This window comes from Ovis canadensis, chromosome 18 (assembly GCF_042477335.2).
Source record: "Ovis canadensis isolate MfBH-ARS-UI-01 breed Bighorn chromosome 18, ARS-UI_OviCan_v2, whole genome shotgun sequence".
Taxonomy (NCBI): domain Eukaryota; kingdom Metazoa; phylum Chordata; class Mammalia; order Artiodactyla; family Bovidae; genus Ovis; species Ovis canadensis.
The window spans coordinates 45,658,644-45,678,820 of NC_091262.1; the positions used below are offsets into that span (position 1 = coordinate 45,658,644).

The window sequence follows — 20,177 nt, forward strand, 5'->3', positions numbered from 1 at the left end:
ATTTGGAACCGGTCTGTAGTTCCATGTCCAGTTATAACTATACAAAAGGTGTCACTATTTCTTAAATGCCTGGATGGTAAGTATCCTGAGTGCCAGCTCTCCAGGCAGGTGGCAGGGAATGTTTGGGACTGGTTGTAAGAAGGAGCCTCAGGTCTCCTGCAGAGCAATATTAAGTAGGCCAAGTATATGCTAGTCTTAAAGAATAATTTATGTCTTAAACATAATTTACTGAATTATACATTTTACTTAGGGACAGTGGTAAAGAATCCGCATGCCAAAGCAGGAGGCGCGGGTTCCAACCCTGGTGCGGATGACGCATTGGAGAAGGGCACGGCAACCCACTCCAGTATTCTTGCCTGGAAAAATCCCATGGACAGAGGAGCCTGGCAGGTTACAGTCCATGGGGTCGCAAAGAGTAGGAAGCGACTTAGCGACTAAGCAACCTCAAACTTGGCGAAGGCCACAGAACTTGTAAATCGCGAAACTGAGCATCAGATACAAAACATCTGGCTTCAGTACCCAGGTTCATTCGTTCTGCTCTGGTCAAATAAGTAAGTAGAGATACATTAAAGATTTGGAAATACAAAGATTTTCCTAGGTACTCTATTGTTTTCATCCAAATCTGCAGCCTTTCTCAATGATGGAAGCAGGGTCGGTTACATGGACTAGACAGGGATCTTCGGGCAGGAATGAGGCTGACTGACAGAGACACGGCGAGGGTGGAGTGAGGGCGTGTCTTCTGGAGGGTGTCGTGGCGCAAGGAAAGGCTCCCCCGGGGGTCTCCCCTCCCGGCCACGATCGCCAGCCTCCGGGAACCTCTGGGCCCGCGGCAGATCGCCACATCGCCGCGGCCCGCCCCCAGCGCCGTGCGACCCAATCAGCGGCGCGGCCTGGCGCCCCGCCTCGCCCCGCCCCCCCCACCCCCACCGGGGCTATATAGGCCTCGGCCGGACCAGTTTCACCATCGCAGTTGTGGCTCGGGCCTCAGCCTTACAGCACACTAGTAACTGAGGCCACGGACCTCTCCGCATTCCGTTCCCACCTCTGTACGTCGCCGCGCCGCCTCTCTGCAGCTTCCATCCGAGCGCCGCCGCTGGCGTGGGCCCCGCCTGCTTCCCTCCTCGCCTCACTGTGTGTCCGCGGCTGGCTGGCGCGATGCAGCTGGGCCCGAGGCCCGCCACGCTGGGGCTGCTGCTGCTGTGCGCCGCGGCAGCCAGCGCCGGGGAAGCCGAGGAGCTGCACTACCGGCAGGGCGAGCACCGCGCCGACTACGACCGCGAGGCGCTGCTGGGCGGCCAGGTGAGGCGGCCAGACCGGGGGCTGGGAGGGCCGGGCCTCGCAGCGCGGCTGCCGCGGGCTTTGTCCCCGCGGGACAAAGGGGGCGGCCGGGCGAGGCCTGGTCGGGGCAGCCTGACAATGGGGGCCGGGCGGGGCGCTGCTCACTCTCCGATGGACCCCGGGGTCTGTAAGCTCGTGAAAATAGTGCGGCCCAAGAGCCAGATCCCTTCTACTCTCCTACAAGGGGCAGGATCACTGAGGGGATCATTGGGGGCAGGGCCCTTGGAGAGCAGATATGGGTCACCCCAAAAGCCCTCCGCAAGGAAGGTCTCTAATAGCTCTGTTTTTCTCCACCATTTTACCCTCCTGATAGTAATGCTTGATCCCCCCTGTATATCGCTTACCTCCCAAAGGAAGAAGTCGATGAATATGTTAAACTCTCCCCCGAAGAGCAACACAAAAGACTGAAGTCAATCATAAAGAAAATTGACTTGGACTCAGATGGCTTTCTCACCGAAAGTAAGGACGTCCTACACAACTAACAATGGAGACATCCCTTTGTAGGAGACAAATACAAACGTTTAAGCAGGGTGTCTGTTGAGTGTAGATGACTAGTGTTGCAATCAATTAGAGATGCTATGTGAGAGGGGTAAAAAGGACATGGTGAGTAGGTTTTATACCTCCAAATCTTTAGACATAGGATACCAAGTAAAGCTCAGTGCTCTCTCCAGTAATACATAAGCATCATTGACCCTGGTGTTCAGGTCATACCTAGAGCAATTGCCGGACTCCTCACATGACTTTTTATCAACGTCAACAATGTGATTCATTTTGGAGAAACAAACTAAAACCTTAAGGCATTAAGTTTATTGCTCTTTTGATAAATGCTTCATTAGAATCTTAAGAACTTGCTTCTTTTTATAAGCAAGTGGAAAAGGACCTGTTTCATGTGAATTGTGCTTATGACAGATTATTATAACTCGGTAGGAACCATATAATCATTATATCCACCTCTTTTTGTAGGGGTGAAGAAACTGAAACCCAGAGGCATAAGTACCTTCCTCAAATGAGTGGCAAAACCAGGATTAGAATCCATATCTCCTTCCCTTAATTCAGTCTTTAATAGCCTTCACTTAAAAAAAAAAAAAAAAAAAGAGTGCTCTTAGATAGGTTCTAGAGTCAGGAACGAAATGCACAGATTATTAAAAGAATATTCTAAATAAATAGCTGTGCACCTGCCTCTCCCCATTGCTTAATTCATTTGAAAAACCCTATCAACTTTTCCAAATTGATCCTCAACAAAAATTCAGGAGCTGTTTTGCTATAACTGTCATTTAAATGCTGCTTAACATCTGAAGAATGAAGTTGCTAGAGAGAATTACAAGCTGATTGGTAAATTCAAGATGTGTTGTCAATGAAGTGCCCTCAGGTGTGGTCACCAATATTAAGGTTTTGCTCCTTCTATGTGAACAACAGAGTCTCTAGACTAATTATCCAATAAGAATAGGTCCAACTTTGGATTCATTAGAGAGTGCGCAAGATGATTTGGAAAACTTGGTGGCATTTATCTGTAAGGGCCTATATATGTTCAAATATTTAATAGTAAGCTTTAAAAAAATTAAAAGAAACTTAGTCCAAATCTTCATTTAATAGATGAGAAAACAAAACCTTGAGAGGGTAAACTTAGCTCTAACAGCAGAGCTGAAGTGTGAAGCCCTGTTTCTGGCCTCTGTTCCATTCTGTATCCTGTTATGCCTGGATGATCATTCCTCTTGAGGACTCTTCAGGAAGTTTTGCTTATTTGCACGTTAAGGGCCAGGACTGGACTCGGGTTCTTGAGAGACAGCAAAGTTCAGTGGAAGGAGTGTGGGCTTTGAAGCCAAACATGGGGTTTGAATCTGGACTCTGCTACTTATCAGTTATGAGTCCTCAATTTCTAATGTCAATTTCCTCAACTGTAAAGCAATTATTATAATTGCCTTGTTTTGAGAATTAAAGACAGCATCTGTAGAGGACTTAGTATAAAGTAATTGTTCCATGGTTACCATAATTATTCTACCCCAATTTAAAGTTTCAGGAGAGGCAAAGTATCTTTACTTTTCTCTATTCACCTGACTTGGAGAAGGCAATGGCACCCCACTCCAGTACTCTCGCCTGGAAAATCCCATGGACGGAGGAGCCTGGTGGGCTGCAGTCCATGGGGTCGCTAAGAGTAGGACACGACTGAGCGACTTCACTTTCACTTTCCACTTTCATGCATTGGAGAAGGAAATGATAACCCACTCCAGTGTTCTTGCGACTTAGCAGCAGCAGCAGCATTCACCTGACTTCCCCCAAACTAACAGAGGAATACCATTCTTTAAATGGTGTATTATCTTTAAACCAAATGGGTACTCTTGCTATTCTTACAAATATGCACATTTTTCTCCCCTCATCCCCTTTTCTCTATGATGCATATACTAAATATCTCTGCTGCTGCTGCTGCTCAGCCGCTTCAGTCGTGTCCGACTCTGTGCGACCCCATAGACGACAGCCCACCAGGCTCCTCTGTCCCTGGGATTCTCAAGGCAAGAGCACTGGAGTAGGTTGCCATTTCCTTCTCCAAAATATCTCTATAGATATTTTAAAGTATTTTAAGATAGATTTTTAAAAGTTGATTTGAAAGTGGACATTTCAGATTTAGAAACTTTTCCTCCATGTTTTCAGATACCCAGTTAAGACAAAGCTATTACAAGACACACATAAATCATAATTGCTACCCATAACTTTGTTAAAATTTCCTCCAGATGATTTGACATAGTTAATGGTAATATACTGTAACAATGTTTCTCAAACTTCCGTCACTTGAGTGCATTTTTCAGAATTTAGATCATACTTACTATTATTTCCTTGATATAGTCTTACTTCAACTCAATGTAAAATGTATTTTAAACTTTATATTTTGTAAATGAACATTTTTTCTAATACGTATTAAAATAAGTGGTTAGCTATTCAAATATTTGTGCTTCCTGAGAGATCTGTGGTAATTAGCAAAGGAAAAGTTGCTCAGTCGTGTCCAACTCTTTGTGATCCCATGGACTATACAGTCCATGGAACTCTCCAGGCCAGAATACTTGAGTGGGTAGCCTTTTCCCTCTCCAGGGGATCTTCCCAACCCAGGGATCAAACCCAGGTCTCCTGCATTGTAGGTGGATTCTTTACCAGCTGAGCCACAAAGGAAGTCTAAGAATACTGGAGTGGGTAGCCTATCCCTTCCCTAGTAGATCTTCCCAACCCAGGAATCAAACCAGGGTCTCCTGCACTGCAGACAGATTCTTTACCAACTGAGCTATCAGGAAAGCCCAATTAGCAAAAGTTATCTGCAATTTTTTGGATAATATGTTTTAAAAGTCAAGTGCTTTCTTGACCAATTGGTAGTTTATTTAATAAATACTTGTTGAGCCCGGTGCTTTCTAGTCATTTGGAGTACCTCAGTGAAAAAAATATACCAAAACTCTCCATACTCAAAGGGCTTACATACTGAGTAGATCACACATAACATTCTTAGATTCCAAACAGCTCTCCTCGTCTCCTACTCTTGTTTCTATGAACACAGCTAAACCAGTTCTCACTCAAATATTTATAAACACTAAAGTTTTTTTTTTTTATTGTTTTAAAGAATGTTTAGAAATCCTCACTTCTCTTAAGTATCAGAATTACTGTCACATTCATTATGTTCTGGGAAATTCTCATAGGTGAACTCAGTTCATGGATTCAAATGTCTTTTAAACATTATGCTATGCAAGAAGCGAAACAGCAGTTTCTTGAGTATGATAAAAACAGTGATGGTAGTGTGTCATGGGATGAATACAACATTCAGATGTATGATCGGGTGATCGACTTTGATGAGAACACTGCTCTTGATGATGCAGAAGAGGAGTCTTTTAGGCAGGTGAGTATATGTGCACAAGCTTTTTCTTTTGATCATATTAGTTCAGTTTCCTGCATGAGTGAGCACAAGAAGCCTGAGGTCATCGACTGGATTGCCTTGTTCTCTAGGCAATCACCTGTTCCACCTCAGTGGTCATTTTGATGTTTCCTTTCTAGCCAGATTTAGCGCTCTTATTCTGGACTACTTCAATTATCCCTGCATCTTTTTCTTAGCTGCATCATTTGTTCTCATTTCCTGGTTTGCTTTTAGTGTATTTTGAATATGTTTCACAATATTTTATTTTATTGTGTTATTGAACGGTTGGTTTTGTATCATATTGGAAGATTATAGAGGCCTATTCCCATTTTTAAGTACCTAGGTTTATATAGAATAACTAAACATTTTTAGAATTGTGGTAAGATACACATAAAATTTACCATTTTACTATTTTTAAGTGTGCAGTTCCATATTTTTTATTATATTCACACTGTTGGCAACCAATCTCCAGAATTTATTTCATCTTGCAAAACTGAAACTCTAAACCCATTAAAGTGTTAGTCACTTAGTCATGTCTGACTCTTTGCAACCCCATGGACTGTAGGCTGCCAGCCTCCTCTGTCCATGGAATTCTCCCGGCAAGAATACTGGAGTGGGTTGCCATTCACTTCTCCAGGGGAATCTTTTCCACCCAGCGATCAAACCCAGGTCCCCTGCATTCCAGGCAGATTCTCTACCATCTGAGCCACCAGGGAAGCCTCAAATAACTCCCCGTTTCCACTTCCCCCAGCCCCTGGCAATCACCACTTTACTTTGTGTCTCTGAATTCAACTACAGTAATTCCCCAGCATATGAATGAGTTCCATTCCAAAAATGCATTCATAAGTCCAACAAAGTTAGCCTGTACCCAACAAACAGAATCAGCTATACAGTATTATAATAGGTTATAATATTTTTTGCACAAATAATATACACAAAAATACAAAAAAAATTAAACAACTTTAATCTTACAGTATAGTACCTTGAAAAGTAAAGTAGTACCAGCTACATCACTGCTGCTTCTAAGCTTGCCTCTGGACATCTTGGGCTTGAAATAAGGAGACTGTACTACTGTATTTTATACAGTGCCTGCATGCATGCTGAGTTGCTTCAGTCATGTCTGACTTTGCAATGCCAGGCTCCTCTGTCCATGGGATTCTCCAGGCAAGAAAACCGGAGTAGGTTGCCATTTCCTTCTCTAGGGCATCTTCCGACCCAGGGATCGAACCTATGTCTCTTATGTCTTCTGCCTTGGCAGGCTGATTCTTTACCTTTAATGCCACCTTCAAAGCCCGTACCCTGTACAGTAAGGTACACAGAAGCATAAGCACTTGGAGAGGATGCCTGCATGTGACTGGATGCCAGACATGTGAATTAACTTAAGTGATTGGACAGGAAGACACATGTTCACATCTTTGAAAGCTTGCAACTTGAAGGTTCATATGAATGAGACTTACTGTATTCTAGGTACCTCATATAAGTGGAATCATACAGTATGTTTTTTGTGATTAGCTTATTTCACTTAGCAGTCTCAAGATTTGTCCAGGTCATAGTATGTGTCAAAATTTCCTTTTAAAGACAATAATATTCCATTATATGTATATATCACATTTTGTTAACCATCCATCAATCAATGGTGAGTTGAGCTGCTTCATCTTTTTGGCTATTGTGAGTAATGTTGCTATGAACATGGATGTACAAATATCTGTTTGAAATCCTGCCTTTAATTCTTTTGGGGGTACATCCAGAAGTGGAATTGCCAGTTCATATATAGTAATTCTGTTTTTAAATTTCTGAGGAATTGCAACACTGTCTTCCATAGTGGCTGCACCATTTTAAATAACTTATTTTTAAAAATTTAGTATCACTGTGAGTTGTGGTGTGTCTCATGGTTTAATTTGTTGAAATATACTTCTTAAAAATAGTTGAAGAAGACATATTTAGGAATTAACAGGAACTTTTAAAGACTTAGTAATTAGTAGGAACTCTTTAAGACAAATTATTATAAGCCTTAAAAATTGATATTGTGAATACTTTGTATTTCAGAGGTAGTTTTAAAGACTTTTTTTAAAAAGAGATTTTTGTATGTGGAAAAAATAAACTCAAACAACTGTTTGCAAAGGCTGTGTCCCAAAATATTAGTCAAGGGTGCTTTGAAAACTTTTGAGCTTCCTCTGTTGGTATCTACAATTTAGTTTTTACTGTGGCCATACTGTAGCATTGGATATGCTATTTATTTTAGAACCATATTGGCCACTTGAACTCTGTAGGTCATCACTAACTCAAAATTGGTTGTTTCTCTTCTAAGGATTATCGACTAAAAAAATGCACAGCTTGAGAGTTGTGTGTTAAGTTTTATTTGAGGCAGTATGAGGACTGCAGCCTAGGAGACAACACCTCAGATAGCTCTGAGAAACTGCTCCAAAGATGTAGGGGGGAAGGAAAGGACAGTATATATGTGATTTTGGTAAAGGGGGAGTACATACAGTCAAGCACATTTATTTTTTTAGAAAATTTCTGCTGGTCTTATAAAGCTTCTGCTAGTCATGAGAAACAGTTGTCAACCATGAAGGATTTTAGTGCTTTTCTAGAGATGAGGAGATATAAGAATTGGGCTCATAAAATTATCTCCTGAGAATATCTAACTATCTGAAGACCTGTCCTGCCAGTTTTCCCAGAACTCAGAGTGCCTGGCTTCTGCTCTCCGTCCTGAGCTCCTTCAGAGGGTGCTGGAGGCGAGCAGCTGCAGCAGCACAGGATTTAATCCTGTAGAGGTAGATGGCAAGCACCCGTGGCAAGTGCTAGTTTGTGGCTGACATGATTATGCATTGGCTATGCCTGTACTGCCAGTGAGGAGGGTAAGGACTCCAGCTTTGGGGCCAGTCAGCTTGGCTTTACATTCAGCAAGGGCTTCCCCAGTGGCTCATCAGCTAAAGAATCCACTTGCAATTCAGGAGCTGGAGGAGATGCGAGTTCAATCCCTGAGTTGGGAAGATCCCCTGGAGGAGAAATGGAAACCCACTCCGGTATTCTTGCCAGGAAAGTCCTATGGACCGGTGGGCTACAGTCCAGAGGGTTGCAAAGCATCAAATGGGACTGAGCATGCATGCAACACCACATGACTGGTGCACCTTAGTTTAAATTAAGCCTCCTATGCCTCAGTTTCCTCGCATCTAAAAATGGGGATAACAGTATGGAGAAATAGTAACAAATAGCAGCAGTTGAACTGGTAAATCCTTCTATTTTAATCTGAAAGAAAATTGTTGAAGTAAACACGTGAGTCACATGTTTATCTCTAACACTTACATACAATCAGCTTTTGGAAGTTGTTTAAGCATTTGTTAACTGTACCAGCTTTAGAACAGACAAGATTTAATATATAGGGGAAAATATCCTCTTTTTCTCCTTAGTTGGGTCTTCATCTTACAGCAGACTAAAAAGAGTGTAGATCAGTGTTTCCACTACTTAGTGCTAAAAAGAAAACAAATGATGATAAGCCCTAGAATTTGTCTAGCTGCTAGTTATTCTCCTTTACTGTAGGAATTAACTCATCTTAGAAGCATCGTTCACATTCCAAGATTTTTTCTAAAACCAAACCATGGTATGACCTCATGACTTCTTTGCCAGGGAATTAATACAAATGTTAAATACAGTATTTTAAAATCTTACCAGAAGTAGATTCTGTGTGTGTTTGTTTGTTTTTCATTCAAAAGATTTCATTATTATCCCACCAAAAAGTAGGAAAATTGTGTAGTTTTTTAAAATCTATATTCTTTGTAGAGTGGAGGGTGAAATGTAATAATACATGATGGTATTGAGAAGAAAATCTTCACTTCGAAGAAATACGTGACTGGTTACATAAACTGTTTATGAGCAGTTGTTTTTTTTTTTTTTTTTCAGAATGTCTGATTTTATTTTATTTATTTATTTTTTAAACAAGCTCTGGCTAGTTTTACTAAAGAAAAATTGTACATGATTTACTTTTCGCCAGTCTGGTCTGGCATGCTTCTAATAATATCAGAATCACCTAGATCAATGATAGCCAGTGTGCATACACTGTAGTATTTTCCACATGCTGTGCCCAGTTCGATATTATTGCCACTGTAGTGATGGACACGTTTTGGCCAACATGGCGTAATACTCTATTTCAGATTTCCTCAAGGCTGGGCAGGTGTTGGCAAGGATGACCAGTTTCGCTTTGCCTTGTCTGATCATTTTCAGAGTCTGTTTGTACCCCAGCACGTACTTTCCACTTTTCATAACCAGCTGGAGCCTAGAGTTGATCGACTCCAGTGACTTTTTTGTCTTATTTGCGGCCACCATCTTCCTGCCTTAGATGCGGGACACCCCCAACCTAGAACACAGAGTTCAGGACAGGAAGTTTACAATCTGAAGTTCCAAACCGGCAACTCCCTGGGCACTGCGCGCTGCCAAAACCTCGGCCGGCAGGAGCCCACTCACCCAGAATGTCTGATTTTAATGCTGTGTTTCCCAGCCAGGTACTCAGGACATGTTGATTATAAGACTGTACTTTTAAAGAATGAATTAGATGGACCTTATAGCCTAAAGGAATTAATGGGTCCCTGAAATGAACACTTCTCAATGGGAGTCCTATTGGTCCTATTGCTTATTCTTCAACAACATAGGAATATGTCTCTACATGAAATTCTATTTATAATACTTTGTTAGAATTATATATATATTTACATATATAACCCACTAAAAGTGGATGTGGGATGTAAAAATGAACCCAGACACAACTGCATGATTCTGCAAAATAAAAAATAAAAAGATGAAGAATGCATCGATCTTAATCAAAGTTACAGCCTAAACATTGTACCATAAAATAATCATAAAAAGTAATTGGATATCCAAATAAAATGTTTCTGTATGGAAGCCTATTTAAAAACAAAAATCAATTTGATAGCTGAATTATATGTTACTTTTAATGTTTTCATATAGAGAATAGAGATAACCTGGAATAATGACTCGCAGGCTGTGAGATGCCGGAAAAAAGTATTTCTTTATGACCTGATGAACAAGTATAGTCAGCACTTTTAAGCAGGATAATTAAAGTTTGAGCACCTACCTGGCAAAAGCTCAATTCCTGTAACTTCTAAAGCCAGCTGCTGAATGTGCATGTGTAAGAGGATTTATTTGTGTAAGATAGAATCATGCATGTGGCTAATCAGAGTTTTAAGACCTAGACTTTTGTTCTGTTTTCACAGGTTATATATTTCCTCATGTAAAATCTTTAGTCTACCAAAAGATGGCAGTTTTGTTCTTCACAAGTTTCTGTTACAATATAAAAATAAATGACTATGGTAGTTTCCATCTTTTTACTACTGTGTATAGCACTTTCTATGCACTAGAATACAAGGGTTTTATACAGAAAAAAAAAAAAGTGTTGAGGTTTTATGAAGCTGACCGTCCTTTGTGGTCATCTTTTAGAAATTTGCCGCTTTGGAAAAAGTTTTTTGGTGTATTAGCTTCTTTAATATGAGTCTCTAATAAATTGTGTTCTTTAAATGACCAAAAATAAAACTTTTAAAAATCACATTATTTTTTAAAAACCTGAGAAATGTAAATGGGAAAAGTACTTTTTTTTTTTTTTTTTAAAGAAATCTCAGCTGTTGAAAGAGATCCTTTCTTTCTATAGGCAGATTTGGCCAAATTCAGCTCCCTCTGCTGAAACATGAACCTTTTTGCTCCAGATTGAAGGGTTCTTTCATAAGGAAATCTAAGCACTTTAGTATTTTGAATAGTGATTTATTCAAAAAACTTGATTGACTCAGCTAAGTACCTCAAGTTCTTGTTTTTCTACTTTTCCCCATGTTAAACCTGAGCATAACATGTACATTATTTAGTTATTTAAAATTATGAAACATTAAGTTAAAAGCAGCTATTTGGAAGCATTTTTTTTTCTCTGTCGTGACTGGGTGAATATAACTGGCTAGTGGAATCTGGGTGTTTAAAAGACAAATTCCTTGGGGAAAGAAGTGAGCCTCTCCACTGTAAATCAGTCATCGTAAAAGAACTACTGTTTCAGTAAACGAGTGCTACCTAACCACTAGTATTCTAAAAAATTGAAAAGAGCATTTCTTTTCAACAGTGAAACACATAAAAGTTTCTAAAATATTTGAAATTGTGCTTTTTAAAAAATGTGCGGTTTAATACACATCAGTTTATAAAAAGGAAAATTATTCCTAGAAATTTCTCAAAATAAAATGTATGCAGGATTAGCAATATGCCACTGTTGGCTTCCAGTACTCTTAATTACAGAATTACCTTTGAGAAAATTGATTAAAAGCAGCTTTTTCCCGAATAGTCGCTGCTGCTTGGTTTCCTACTAGAGTGTACTTGAGGGGAAAGGAAAGGAAGATGGGCATGACAAAGTAGAAAACGGTATGATTATTTAACTCAACCCCAAGATAGGGGCTTTTCAGCTTTTGATGTATTCATCTGGACATACAGAATTAGCACTATAAAGAGCCTACAAAGAGTAGACTTCCAAATATTTACCAAAAGTATTCTCATAAGAGGACTATTTTTTGAAACCTGTTACAGTGTTTTTGAAAAGTCATTTTGAAGACCAAAAACAGAAATAGGCACACCAAGAACTAATACATAGTCTAAATCCATTGCTTTGGGGCCATTCAAAAAATTACTGCAATTGTTAAAGAAGATAGTGTGTAGTATTGTAGAAAGAACAGGAAGGATCCAAGTTCAATATATTTTAGATGTTTTCCTGACATCCCTTTCAATAAGTCATTTTAATCTCAGTTTTTCCATCCATAATAGTAACATGTAACATTTATTGAATACCTAATATGTTTTCTAATTGCTTGATAGGAATTCTCATCCCAGTTGCTTTATAGAGATTTTTTTCTTATTATGAATTGTTCAGTTTATTTAAACTAAAAAAAAAAAAAAAAAAAAAACAGTTCACTGATTTCTCTCATTTCCCTACTAGCCACTTCTGGCAGCCACCTGTCTGTTCTCTCTATCTATCTGTGAACTTTGATTTAGAGGGATTTTTTTGTTTGTTTTTAGATTCTACATATGAGAAGTCATGCAGTATTTGTCTTTCTCTGACTTATTTCACAAAGTGTAATGCCCTTGAGGTATATATACATGTTAAATGGCAAGATTTTATTCTTTATGACTGAGTAATATTCTACTATATATATATAATGGAATATATTATATAATTTTTTTATCCATTTATCCATCAGTGGACATAGGTTGTTCCCATGTGTTGGCTATTGTAAATAATGCTGCAGTGAACATAGAGGCTTGTATATCTTTTTGAGTTAGTATTTTCATTTTCTTTAGACAAATACTCAGAAGTGGGATTGCTGGATTATCTGGTTGTATAGCATCCAGGTGTCAGGTGTGCCTCACTGTGGTTTTGATTTGCATTTCCCTGATGATTTATGATGCTGAGCATCTTTTCACGTGCCTGTTGGCCATCTGTATGTATTCAGAAAACGTCTATTCAGACCTGCCCATTTTTTTAGTTGGACTGTTTATTTTTCTATTGAGTTGTACAAGTTCTCTATGTATTTTGGATATTAACCCCTTATCAGATAGATGATTTGCAGATATTTTCTCCCATTCAGTAGCTTTCATTTTCTTGATGATTTCTTTGGCTGTGCAGAAGCCTTTTAGTTTGATGTAGTCCCACTTGTTTATTTTTGCTTCTGTTGTTTTTGGTGTCAAATTATCCCAATTGTATATTTGAGGAGCCCAAAGAGGTTAAGCAGTTTGCCCTAAGTAACAAATTAATAAGTGGCATTGCTGGGATTCAAATCTGAGTCTCTCTGTGTCCCTGTATTGCTTCTAGTAAATGCTTGTTATTTGCCCAACTTACCATCAAAGGGATGATGTGAAGATAAAATGTGATAATGGATATAAATGTACTTTAGAGTTCACATAGCTTGTATTTTTCAAAGTATTTTTAATGACGTTATGGGATGAATGAGAAAACCTTTAAATGTTCAATATTTAATTTTCAAAGCTTCATTTAAAGGACAAGAAGCGATTTGAAAAAGCTAATCAGGATTCAAGCCCTGGTTTGAACCTTGAAGAGTTTATTGCTTTTGAGCATCCTGAAGAAGTTGATTATATGACGGTAAGGAAGAAAAAATTTCAAGATAACTATTGAATAGCCCAAACTTTAAAACTTACTTTTACACAGTAATGAAAATGAATTATATACAAAACAGAATTTTAGGAGATGATCTAAACTTCTCCTTGCTTCAGAAGAGGCATGGGAAGAAGGTTTTCTGGTGGAGTGGGGGTGTGTACAGGGAGGGAGAAGGTAAGGAATGAGGTTTTCTTAATCTCTGAAGTATGTATGTGTATCGGTCTTTCCCTGGCTACTTTCTCTTTCATAACTGGGTTATCTTCAGCCTTCCTTGTTGTTTTGTAGCTTTCAGACTTTCACAGGTGTTTCAATATCAGTAACACTAGAACTTCCTGTTTAGTTTACAAGGTTACTTGTGAAAACTTTTGGTCTGGGAACACTATCACATTTAGATCCCTTTGCATAGGGTATGGAGGTGGGATGAGGTGGGGGGATGCAACTGCTAATGACTAATAATGTTTTTGCAACTTTAGGCATAATGAGTCCCCTCATCCCTTTAGTACTTAAAAGAAGTACCAGCTCTTCAAAATTTTGTTGAACTCTAGGTATAGTTCAACACTGATTAAGTCCCTGCTATGACTTGGTAAACTTCTTGAGAGCAGAAACTATCATATTGGAGAGTAAACATTAACATAAGAAATGGCTTTTAAAAAACAGACGAAACATTTACATTGAGGTCTGTTGCCCGGCATCAGCCCCCAGCTGTGTGGCTTGGTTCCCTGGACATTTCTGGGAGGGAAGATGCAGCTTTTTGCTTAATGGGTCATGGTTGGATGCCACTGCCTTGATAGCAGGACTGCAGATACATTTTTCTCTCTAGCTCAGTGGCAACACACCACCATCAGTGCTATTTCTCTTGCCATTGTGAGGCTTTGGATTTCTTACTTTCCACAAAGTACATGACCTAGTTTGAGAACATTGCTGGGCACAGTTTGTTTAAGTGCCAGAATTAAGTAAAGATAAGCTAATTGAGCCCTAGCATGGTAGGCAGAGGATGTTGGATCTTGATTATCTGGGGAATAAGGAACAGTTGAAGACCGAGGAGGGAAATGACCAGTGACAGCAATGAAATAATTTAGGCATTATGTGTATGGCCCTGGAGTAGAAAGTGGCAATGGAATGAATTGATGAATGACCAACATTCTGAAGAAAGCACAGACAGGAATGTTGACTGATGTATCATGGGAGGGGAAGAGGGCAAGAATCAGAAATGACTCCGAGGTTGGAAGCTTGAGTAACGATACAAAAGCAGTACCATTGCAGAATGGGATATGTCAGGATGGGAAAGGATGGTCTTTGTGCTGAGTTGGAGTTGACGGCAGCACACAAGATGGGTGATCCTAAGACGGTGTCTCATTCAGAGCAGCTCCATTAATTTCTGTTTACCTTAATTGTCTTTGTGGATCCTTTTTTCCTTTTTTTCCCCTTTAAGGGTATGTAGGATGGGAAAGGGCAGAATATAAGATCAACTAAGTGATTCTACGTTGAATTAAAAGTTGGAATTTAAAAAATATTTTGATTCACATAATATTAAAAATTATTTTAACCAAGGCAGCATTCTTGAAATAAGTCTGTTTCCCAAGAGGATTACTTGAATGGAGGAATAATCATTTTGATCAGTGATTCTTTTATTGGATCACAGACTCCTTTAAAAAATATATGATGCAAGCTGTGTACCCTGCCCCAGAAAAGCCCTGAACATGTCCATGTTCATACACATAAAATACTGGATTAATAATCTCAAGAGATTCTCAGATCCTCTCTCCAAAACTAATCTTTGGGTCTCCAGGTTAACATCCCCTGGTTTCTGTATCAAAAATCTGTTGTATTTGATTTTTTTAAAAAACTAACAACTTCTACTTAAGTGTTGCTTCATGCAGATGTAGATAAAGCCCCTGGATTTGACTACAATAAGAGACATTTGAGAATATATTTCACTGTAGTTGTGGTGCTGGAATCCAGGCTGAAAAAGTATTCAGGCAGCAGCAGGTAATGAGGAAATGAGAACAGTAGATGTAACCTCTGAGAGGAAAAGAAAGACCAGGATGGTGGTTAAAGAGTGCAACAGAGTCGTGGGAACTTGACTGTTTCTAAAGGCATAGAAGAAGGAGCTAGTGGAAGGGGTTGGAGAGGCTGGAGTTAAGAGTAAAAGAAAGCTCTCAGGAAGTGAGGAAGTATGGGATCTAGGAAGAGAGTTGAGGGCTTCATCCTGAGGGGCAGAGCCTTAACTGCTGAGATCAAAGAGAAGGATGAGAGGAGCAGGCATCAAAAAGAGGTGGTTAAAGGTGAGGATGGAATGCTAGGAAACAAGGAAGGATTTCTCCCATGCTTAGAAAAACAGGAAGTCTTTGCCAAGAGCATGTTGGAGAGAGCTGGGGTAAGGCTTAGAGAAAACAGAGATGTCAAAAACCAGCCATAGAGTGTTAGGGAAGCTGAGGCAGAGATAGACTTCCAAGCTGCAGTGAGAGCCCACAGAAGTGGCAAAAAATAAATTTATAAGGATTAGGTTTATATTTGTGTATCTTCCTCTGATTCTGGAATAAAGGAGAAAGTGATGTGGGTCTGCTGTATAGCATGAGGGCTGCCATAATCAGAAAAGTCTCCAAGGGGGCACAGGAGTGTAGGTAGGCAGGCACTGGAGCAGGTCATCTTGGGAAAGCATAGCTGGAAAGGGTGTGATCTTTGGGTCAGAAGGGATTAGTTGGGAAGGAGCCTTAGAAAGAGTCAGGAACCGATTTGAGGGCAGTCTAGGGTGAAAGAGGAGGCAAGGAAGTTGAAGTTATATAGGGTACTGACCCATTTCAGGCAACAGTTCTATGCAGAGACATCTGAGATGAGGGTTCTTTTGGCTTGTTAATGGATTGGCAGGAAAGTGAAATTAAAGACAAAGATAGTATAAGATATCATTCTTCAGAAGGAGGTAATGTGCAGAAAATAGAAATGTGAGTTTATTGCCAAGGTTATTCAGGAGGGTGAGGTAGAGTGCTCAATAATAGAAACTTAAGGATGTTAAATTCTAAGCTATTAATATTTGGGGTTTTATTCCTGCTTCTAAATTCCAGTGTTTAGAAAGATTGCGTGGCAAGTAGAGACAAAATAATTATTCCTAAAGAATAATTAGGATAATTATTTCCATAGTAGGATTAATTAATTATAGTAGAAATAATTCAATAATTAATTCTATAGTAGGATTGATTCAGATGGTGATGGGATTGAAACTTTTGTGACAGATTTTTTTTTGTTTGTTTTTGCGAACTTACATGGAATAGGAATTTGTCATTCAAGAGGCTTTAGAAGAACATGACAAAAATGGTGATGGATTTGTTAGTTTGGAAGAATTTCTCGGTGACTACAGGCGGGACCCAAGTAAGTAGGCTGGGGATGTGTGGAAGGAAGGGGGAAAAAAGGAAGAAATTGAAAGATAGTCTTGCTCATTGAGAGCTCTGTTTGACAGAGGAAAATGGAAGAGTGGGCCTGATACCTCCTTGTTCAGTTCAATAAAATACTAGTGAAACAAAGAGACTTACAGCTTATCTGAGAATGCTGTTTTGCTCAGTTTTAGTTCCACATGTAGAGCCAAGCATTTTTCTTCCTTTTCAAACAAATACAATGTAATTATCAATTCAAATGCCTGAGGAAGTAAAGGTTGATATTTTTAAACAGACTCCTGTACGTTTGCATGTAGATCTTAGAAGAAAAAAATAAATAAAATCCTATAAATACTAGAGTAAGACTGTGGAAAGTGGCTTACTGTTTAAAATTTAAGGAAGTTTTATATGCAGCTTTTTTTTTTTAATTTTAAAATCTTTAATTCTTACATGTGTTCCCAAACATGAACCCCCCTCCCACCTCCCTCCCCATATGCAGCTTTTTGTATAAGCAGCTGTCTTTTCAGAATTTTTGCTTAGCATCACTTACTGTGAATGTCACTTTAAAATTACCTATGGCATTACTTTGTAAGAACACACAGGAAGATTTAGTCACATGATGTTCATAAAACCATTACCCAGTTCAGACTTCGGCCAACAATATCAGAACAAGTAGCAGCAGTTAGCAAAATTACTAGTTTGTGATAATATGTAACAGTTGAAAAATTTTTTTTCTCCATGAGATTTTTACATAGACTTTTTTAAAATCTCCATCTGTTTATTTATTTATTTTTTTAATATAAATTTATATATTTTAATTGGAGGCTAATTACTTTACAATACTGTATTGGTTTTGCCGTACATCAGCATGAATCCGCCACGGGTGTGCACAGGTTCCCCATCCTGAACTCCCCCTCCCACCTCCAGGTTCGATGCATGATACATAGACTTTCATCTTTGTGGTTTTTTTTTTTTTCACTTTTTCAGTTGAGTTTTATCCCAGAACAGTTTTATAACAAAGCTGATTAGTTTTTCTTTTTGGTCACGCCACACAGCATGTGGGATCCTAGTTCCCCGACCAGGGCGTTGAATCGACGGTGCCTGCATTGGAAGCACAGAGGCCCGACCCCTGGTCTGCCAGGGAGGTCCCTATGCAACAGTTCTACATACGTCCCCTACCTTTTGAACCTCCCTCTCATCTCCCTCCCTACCCCACCCCTCTGTGCAACTGTTTTAAAACTCTTGAGTATCATTTTTGAAAATTACTACTGAGTTTGCGCTTATTTCAGCCCTTTACAGTTAAGCGCTTTGTTTCTTGGGGCCTCCTTTCTGTGGTAAGCTGTAAATTCATTTCCTCTATCTGGGGCTATATCAGACTTCTTTTGGGATGCCTGTGGTATTCTTGTGTATCCATGTTTATGTTCTTTTTTAATGTTAATAGCCGCAAATGAAGATCCAGAGTGGATACTTGTTGAGAAAGATAGGTTCATGAATGATTACGACAAAGATGCTGATGGCAGACTTGACCCACAAGAACTGTTGTCCTGGGTTGTGCCCAATAACCAGGGCATTGCGCAGGAAGAAGTGAGTATTACAGAATGACTCTCTCATCCCCAGATTTGTGCTATTATAGTAAAGGAGATTCAGAATCGTAAGCCAAAGAAGGAAGTAATGGAGTTATTTAGGATCGATGCATTGCTATTTCTTGATTTAAATCTATGATCTGTTTTAGATTGTCAAAGAGACAAGGAAGTTAAGATGGTATATTATGTATGAATTCAATAGTACAATAGAAGAATGAAAGTTGGTATTTACCTCTGGGGCTCAAAATGGGTTATACTAATTTTTCTTGACTTTGAGATATCCTGAATTGGATTTGAGTTGGGAAGAGACAGAACCCAGCAGAAAGTAAGAAAGGAGGTAACGAGAAATGCTGTAAACAGACCCAGTCATGATAGTTAATACTTTTAGGTACTTAGACAATAATGAGTACTTGGTATACCTGAATGATTTTGACAAATCAGATCCCATTAAAATGTGAACATCTTGCTGAAAAATACTCATTATGCTTGACACCTTTTTGTTTTATTTTAAAGGCTCTTCATCTAATTGATGAAATGGATTTGAATAGTGACCGAAAGCTCTCCGAAGAAGAGATTCTGGAGAACCAGGACTTGTTTCTTACAAGTGAAGCCACAGATTACGGCAGACAGCTTCATGATGAATATTTTTATCATGATGAGCTTTGATCCCCGGGTGTATCTGAGTAGAGCACGGGCTCCTTTTATAGTTTGTTACCAGCTTTACTTTTGTGATAAAATGTTGATGTTATATTTTACATTCTTAAGTCTTACCAGAGTCAAAATTATCTTAATGTACATTATAGTTTTGGCCTTTTAGGAGAAAAGTAAAACAAAAGCCTGATATTTATTTCCAAATGCATTGAAGAAATGAAACAATGTTGTGCCATATGACAAAAAAGTCTTTCCTAAATAACCCATCTGTTTAGTACTGTATTGTGAAATATTTGAGTTCTGTTTCCATACTTGAAAAAAAAAACCAGAGGATTTCAGAGATGCCTGAACAATATTATTTAAGTAATATGTGACTAAGCTATCAATTTTTTGTTTTAAGTAGGTTTAACTTGGGAACTGACAGAAGGACATTGTTTTTAGATTTAGCATTTTGTTTTAAAACCTTTAAAGGAACCTTAGAAGGACTTATACCTCACATATTAATGTTGAGAAGTTCTGCTTAATTTTAAAATGGTTTCTATAAAGGGTTTTATTGTATGAAATAGAACTTTATATTTTTGCATATGTATAGATAGTAATTATATTTAATGTGTAACTATAGCATTACGGTGTGTGGAATTTGACTTTGTCCAGAACTCTTTTCTTTTTTTTTTTTTGACTGATTAAAATGAAATGTCCTATCTTTTTATATGTTTGTTTGATTTTTCTTTGTTCCTTCAGGTAAACCTTGAATTCAGCAAAAGTTTTGTTGTATTATACATTACCTGACCTCATTTATTCCTGTATTTGAGAAGTAAATTCTCTCAAAACTTTGTTAAATTATATTCTTGCTTCATATTCTTATTTTGGTTTTTTTGGATAAAAGAATCATATTGTGATTGAATGTACACCTGACACATTTCAGTTGCTAGTATAGCAAATGCGGTCTTGCTCTCTCAGCCTGGAAACAATCATAAGGATTACACAGGTTGAAATTACCAGCAGAGCCTGAGATCAGTCATACTGAAATTAAAATCACACTTGATAAGCATTTGTCCATACCTATGCAGTCAGTTTTAACCTTATTCAGGAAGTTAGCTTGTTACCTTTGTGGGGAGTAAGAAAAGTGAGAAGGTGAGAAATTTATTTTTTTCCTAGCTTTAACTCACAGTTTCTGTTTTCTTAAATTATCTGTATTTGTG

General features: G+C 38.8%; 1 protein-coding gene and 1 pseudogene across 2 annotated transcripts; one reads left to right on the forward strand and one right to left on the reverse strand.

Annotated features, from left to right (window-relative positions):
* The first annotated feature begins 732 nt into the window (after nucleotides 1-732).
* RCN2 (reticulocalbin 2) lies at nucleotides 733-19,684 on the forward strand. 2 transcript variants are annotated; one of them, XM_069560136.1, is made up of 7 exons: nucleotides 733-1,299; nucleotides 1,692-1,797; nucleotides 5,013-5,209; nucleotides 13,245-13,358; nucleotides 16,643-16,739; nucleotides 18,183-18,325; nucleotides 18,838-19,684. In XM_069560136.1, the coding sequence occupies exons 1-7, from the start codon at nucleotides 1,156-1,158 to the stop codon at nucleotides 18,988-18,990; spliced, it is 954 nt and encodes a 317-aa protein (XP_069416237.1). In that variant the 5' UTR covers nucleotides 733-1,155; the 3' UTR covers nucleotides 18,991-19,684. The 2 variants fall into 2 exon arrangements, with proteins under 2 accessions (XP_069416237.1, XP_069416238.1); XM_069560137.1 differs by having other exon boundaries at nucleotides 920-1,299; nucleotides 13,257-13,358.
* On the reverse strand, nucleotides 9,180-9,609 carry LOC138423801 (large ribosomal subunit protein eL30 pseudogene; annotated as a pseudogene).
* Nucleotides 19,685-20,177: the final 493 nt, after the last annotated feature.

What these genes read in the sequence shown, in the direction of transcription:
- RCN2 (XM_069560136.1), top strand. Translation starts at nt 1,156, where the DNA reads ATGCAGCTGGGCCCGAGGCCCGCCACGCTGGGGCTGCTGCTGCTGTGC. An exon ending in AAGAGGAGTCTTTTAGGCAG is followed by an intron (nt 5,210 to 13,244) that starts GTGAGTATATGT and finishes TAATTTTCAAAG; the next exon opens with CTTCATTTAAAGGACAAGAA. An exon ending in TGACTACAGGCGGGACCCAA is followed by an intron (nt 16,740 to 18,182) that starts GTAAGTAGGCTG and finishes TAATGTTAATAG; the next exon opens with CCGCAAATGAAGATCCAGAG.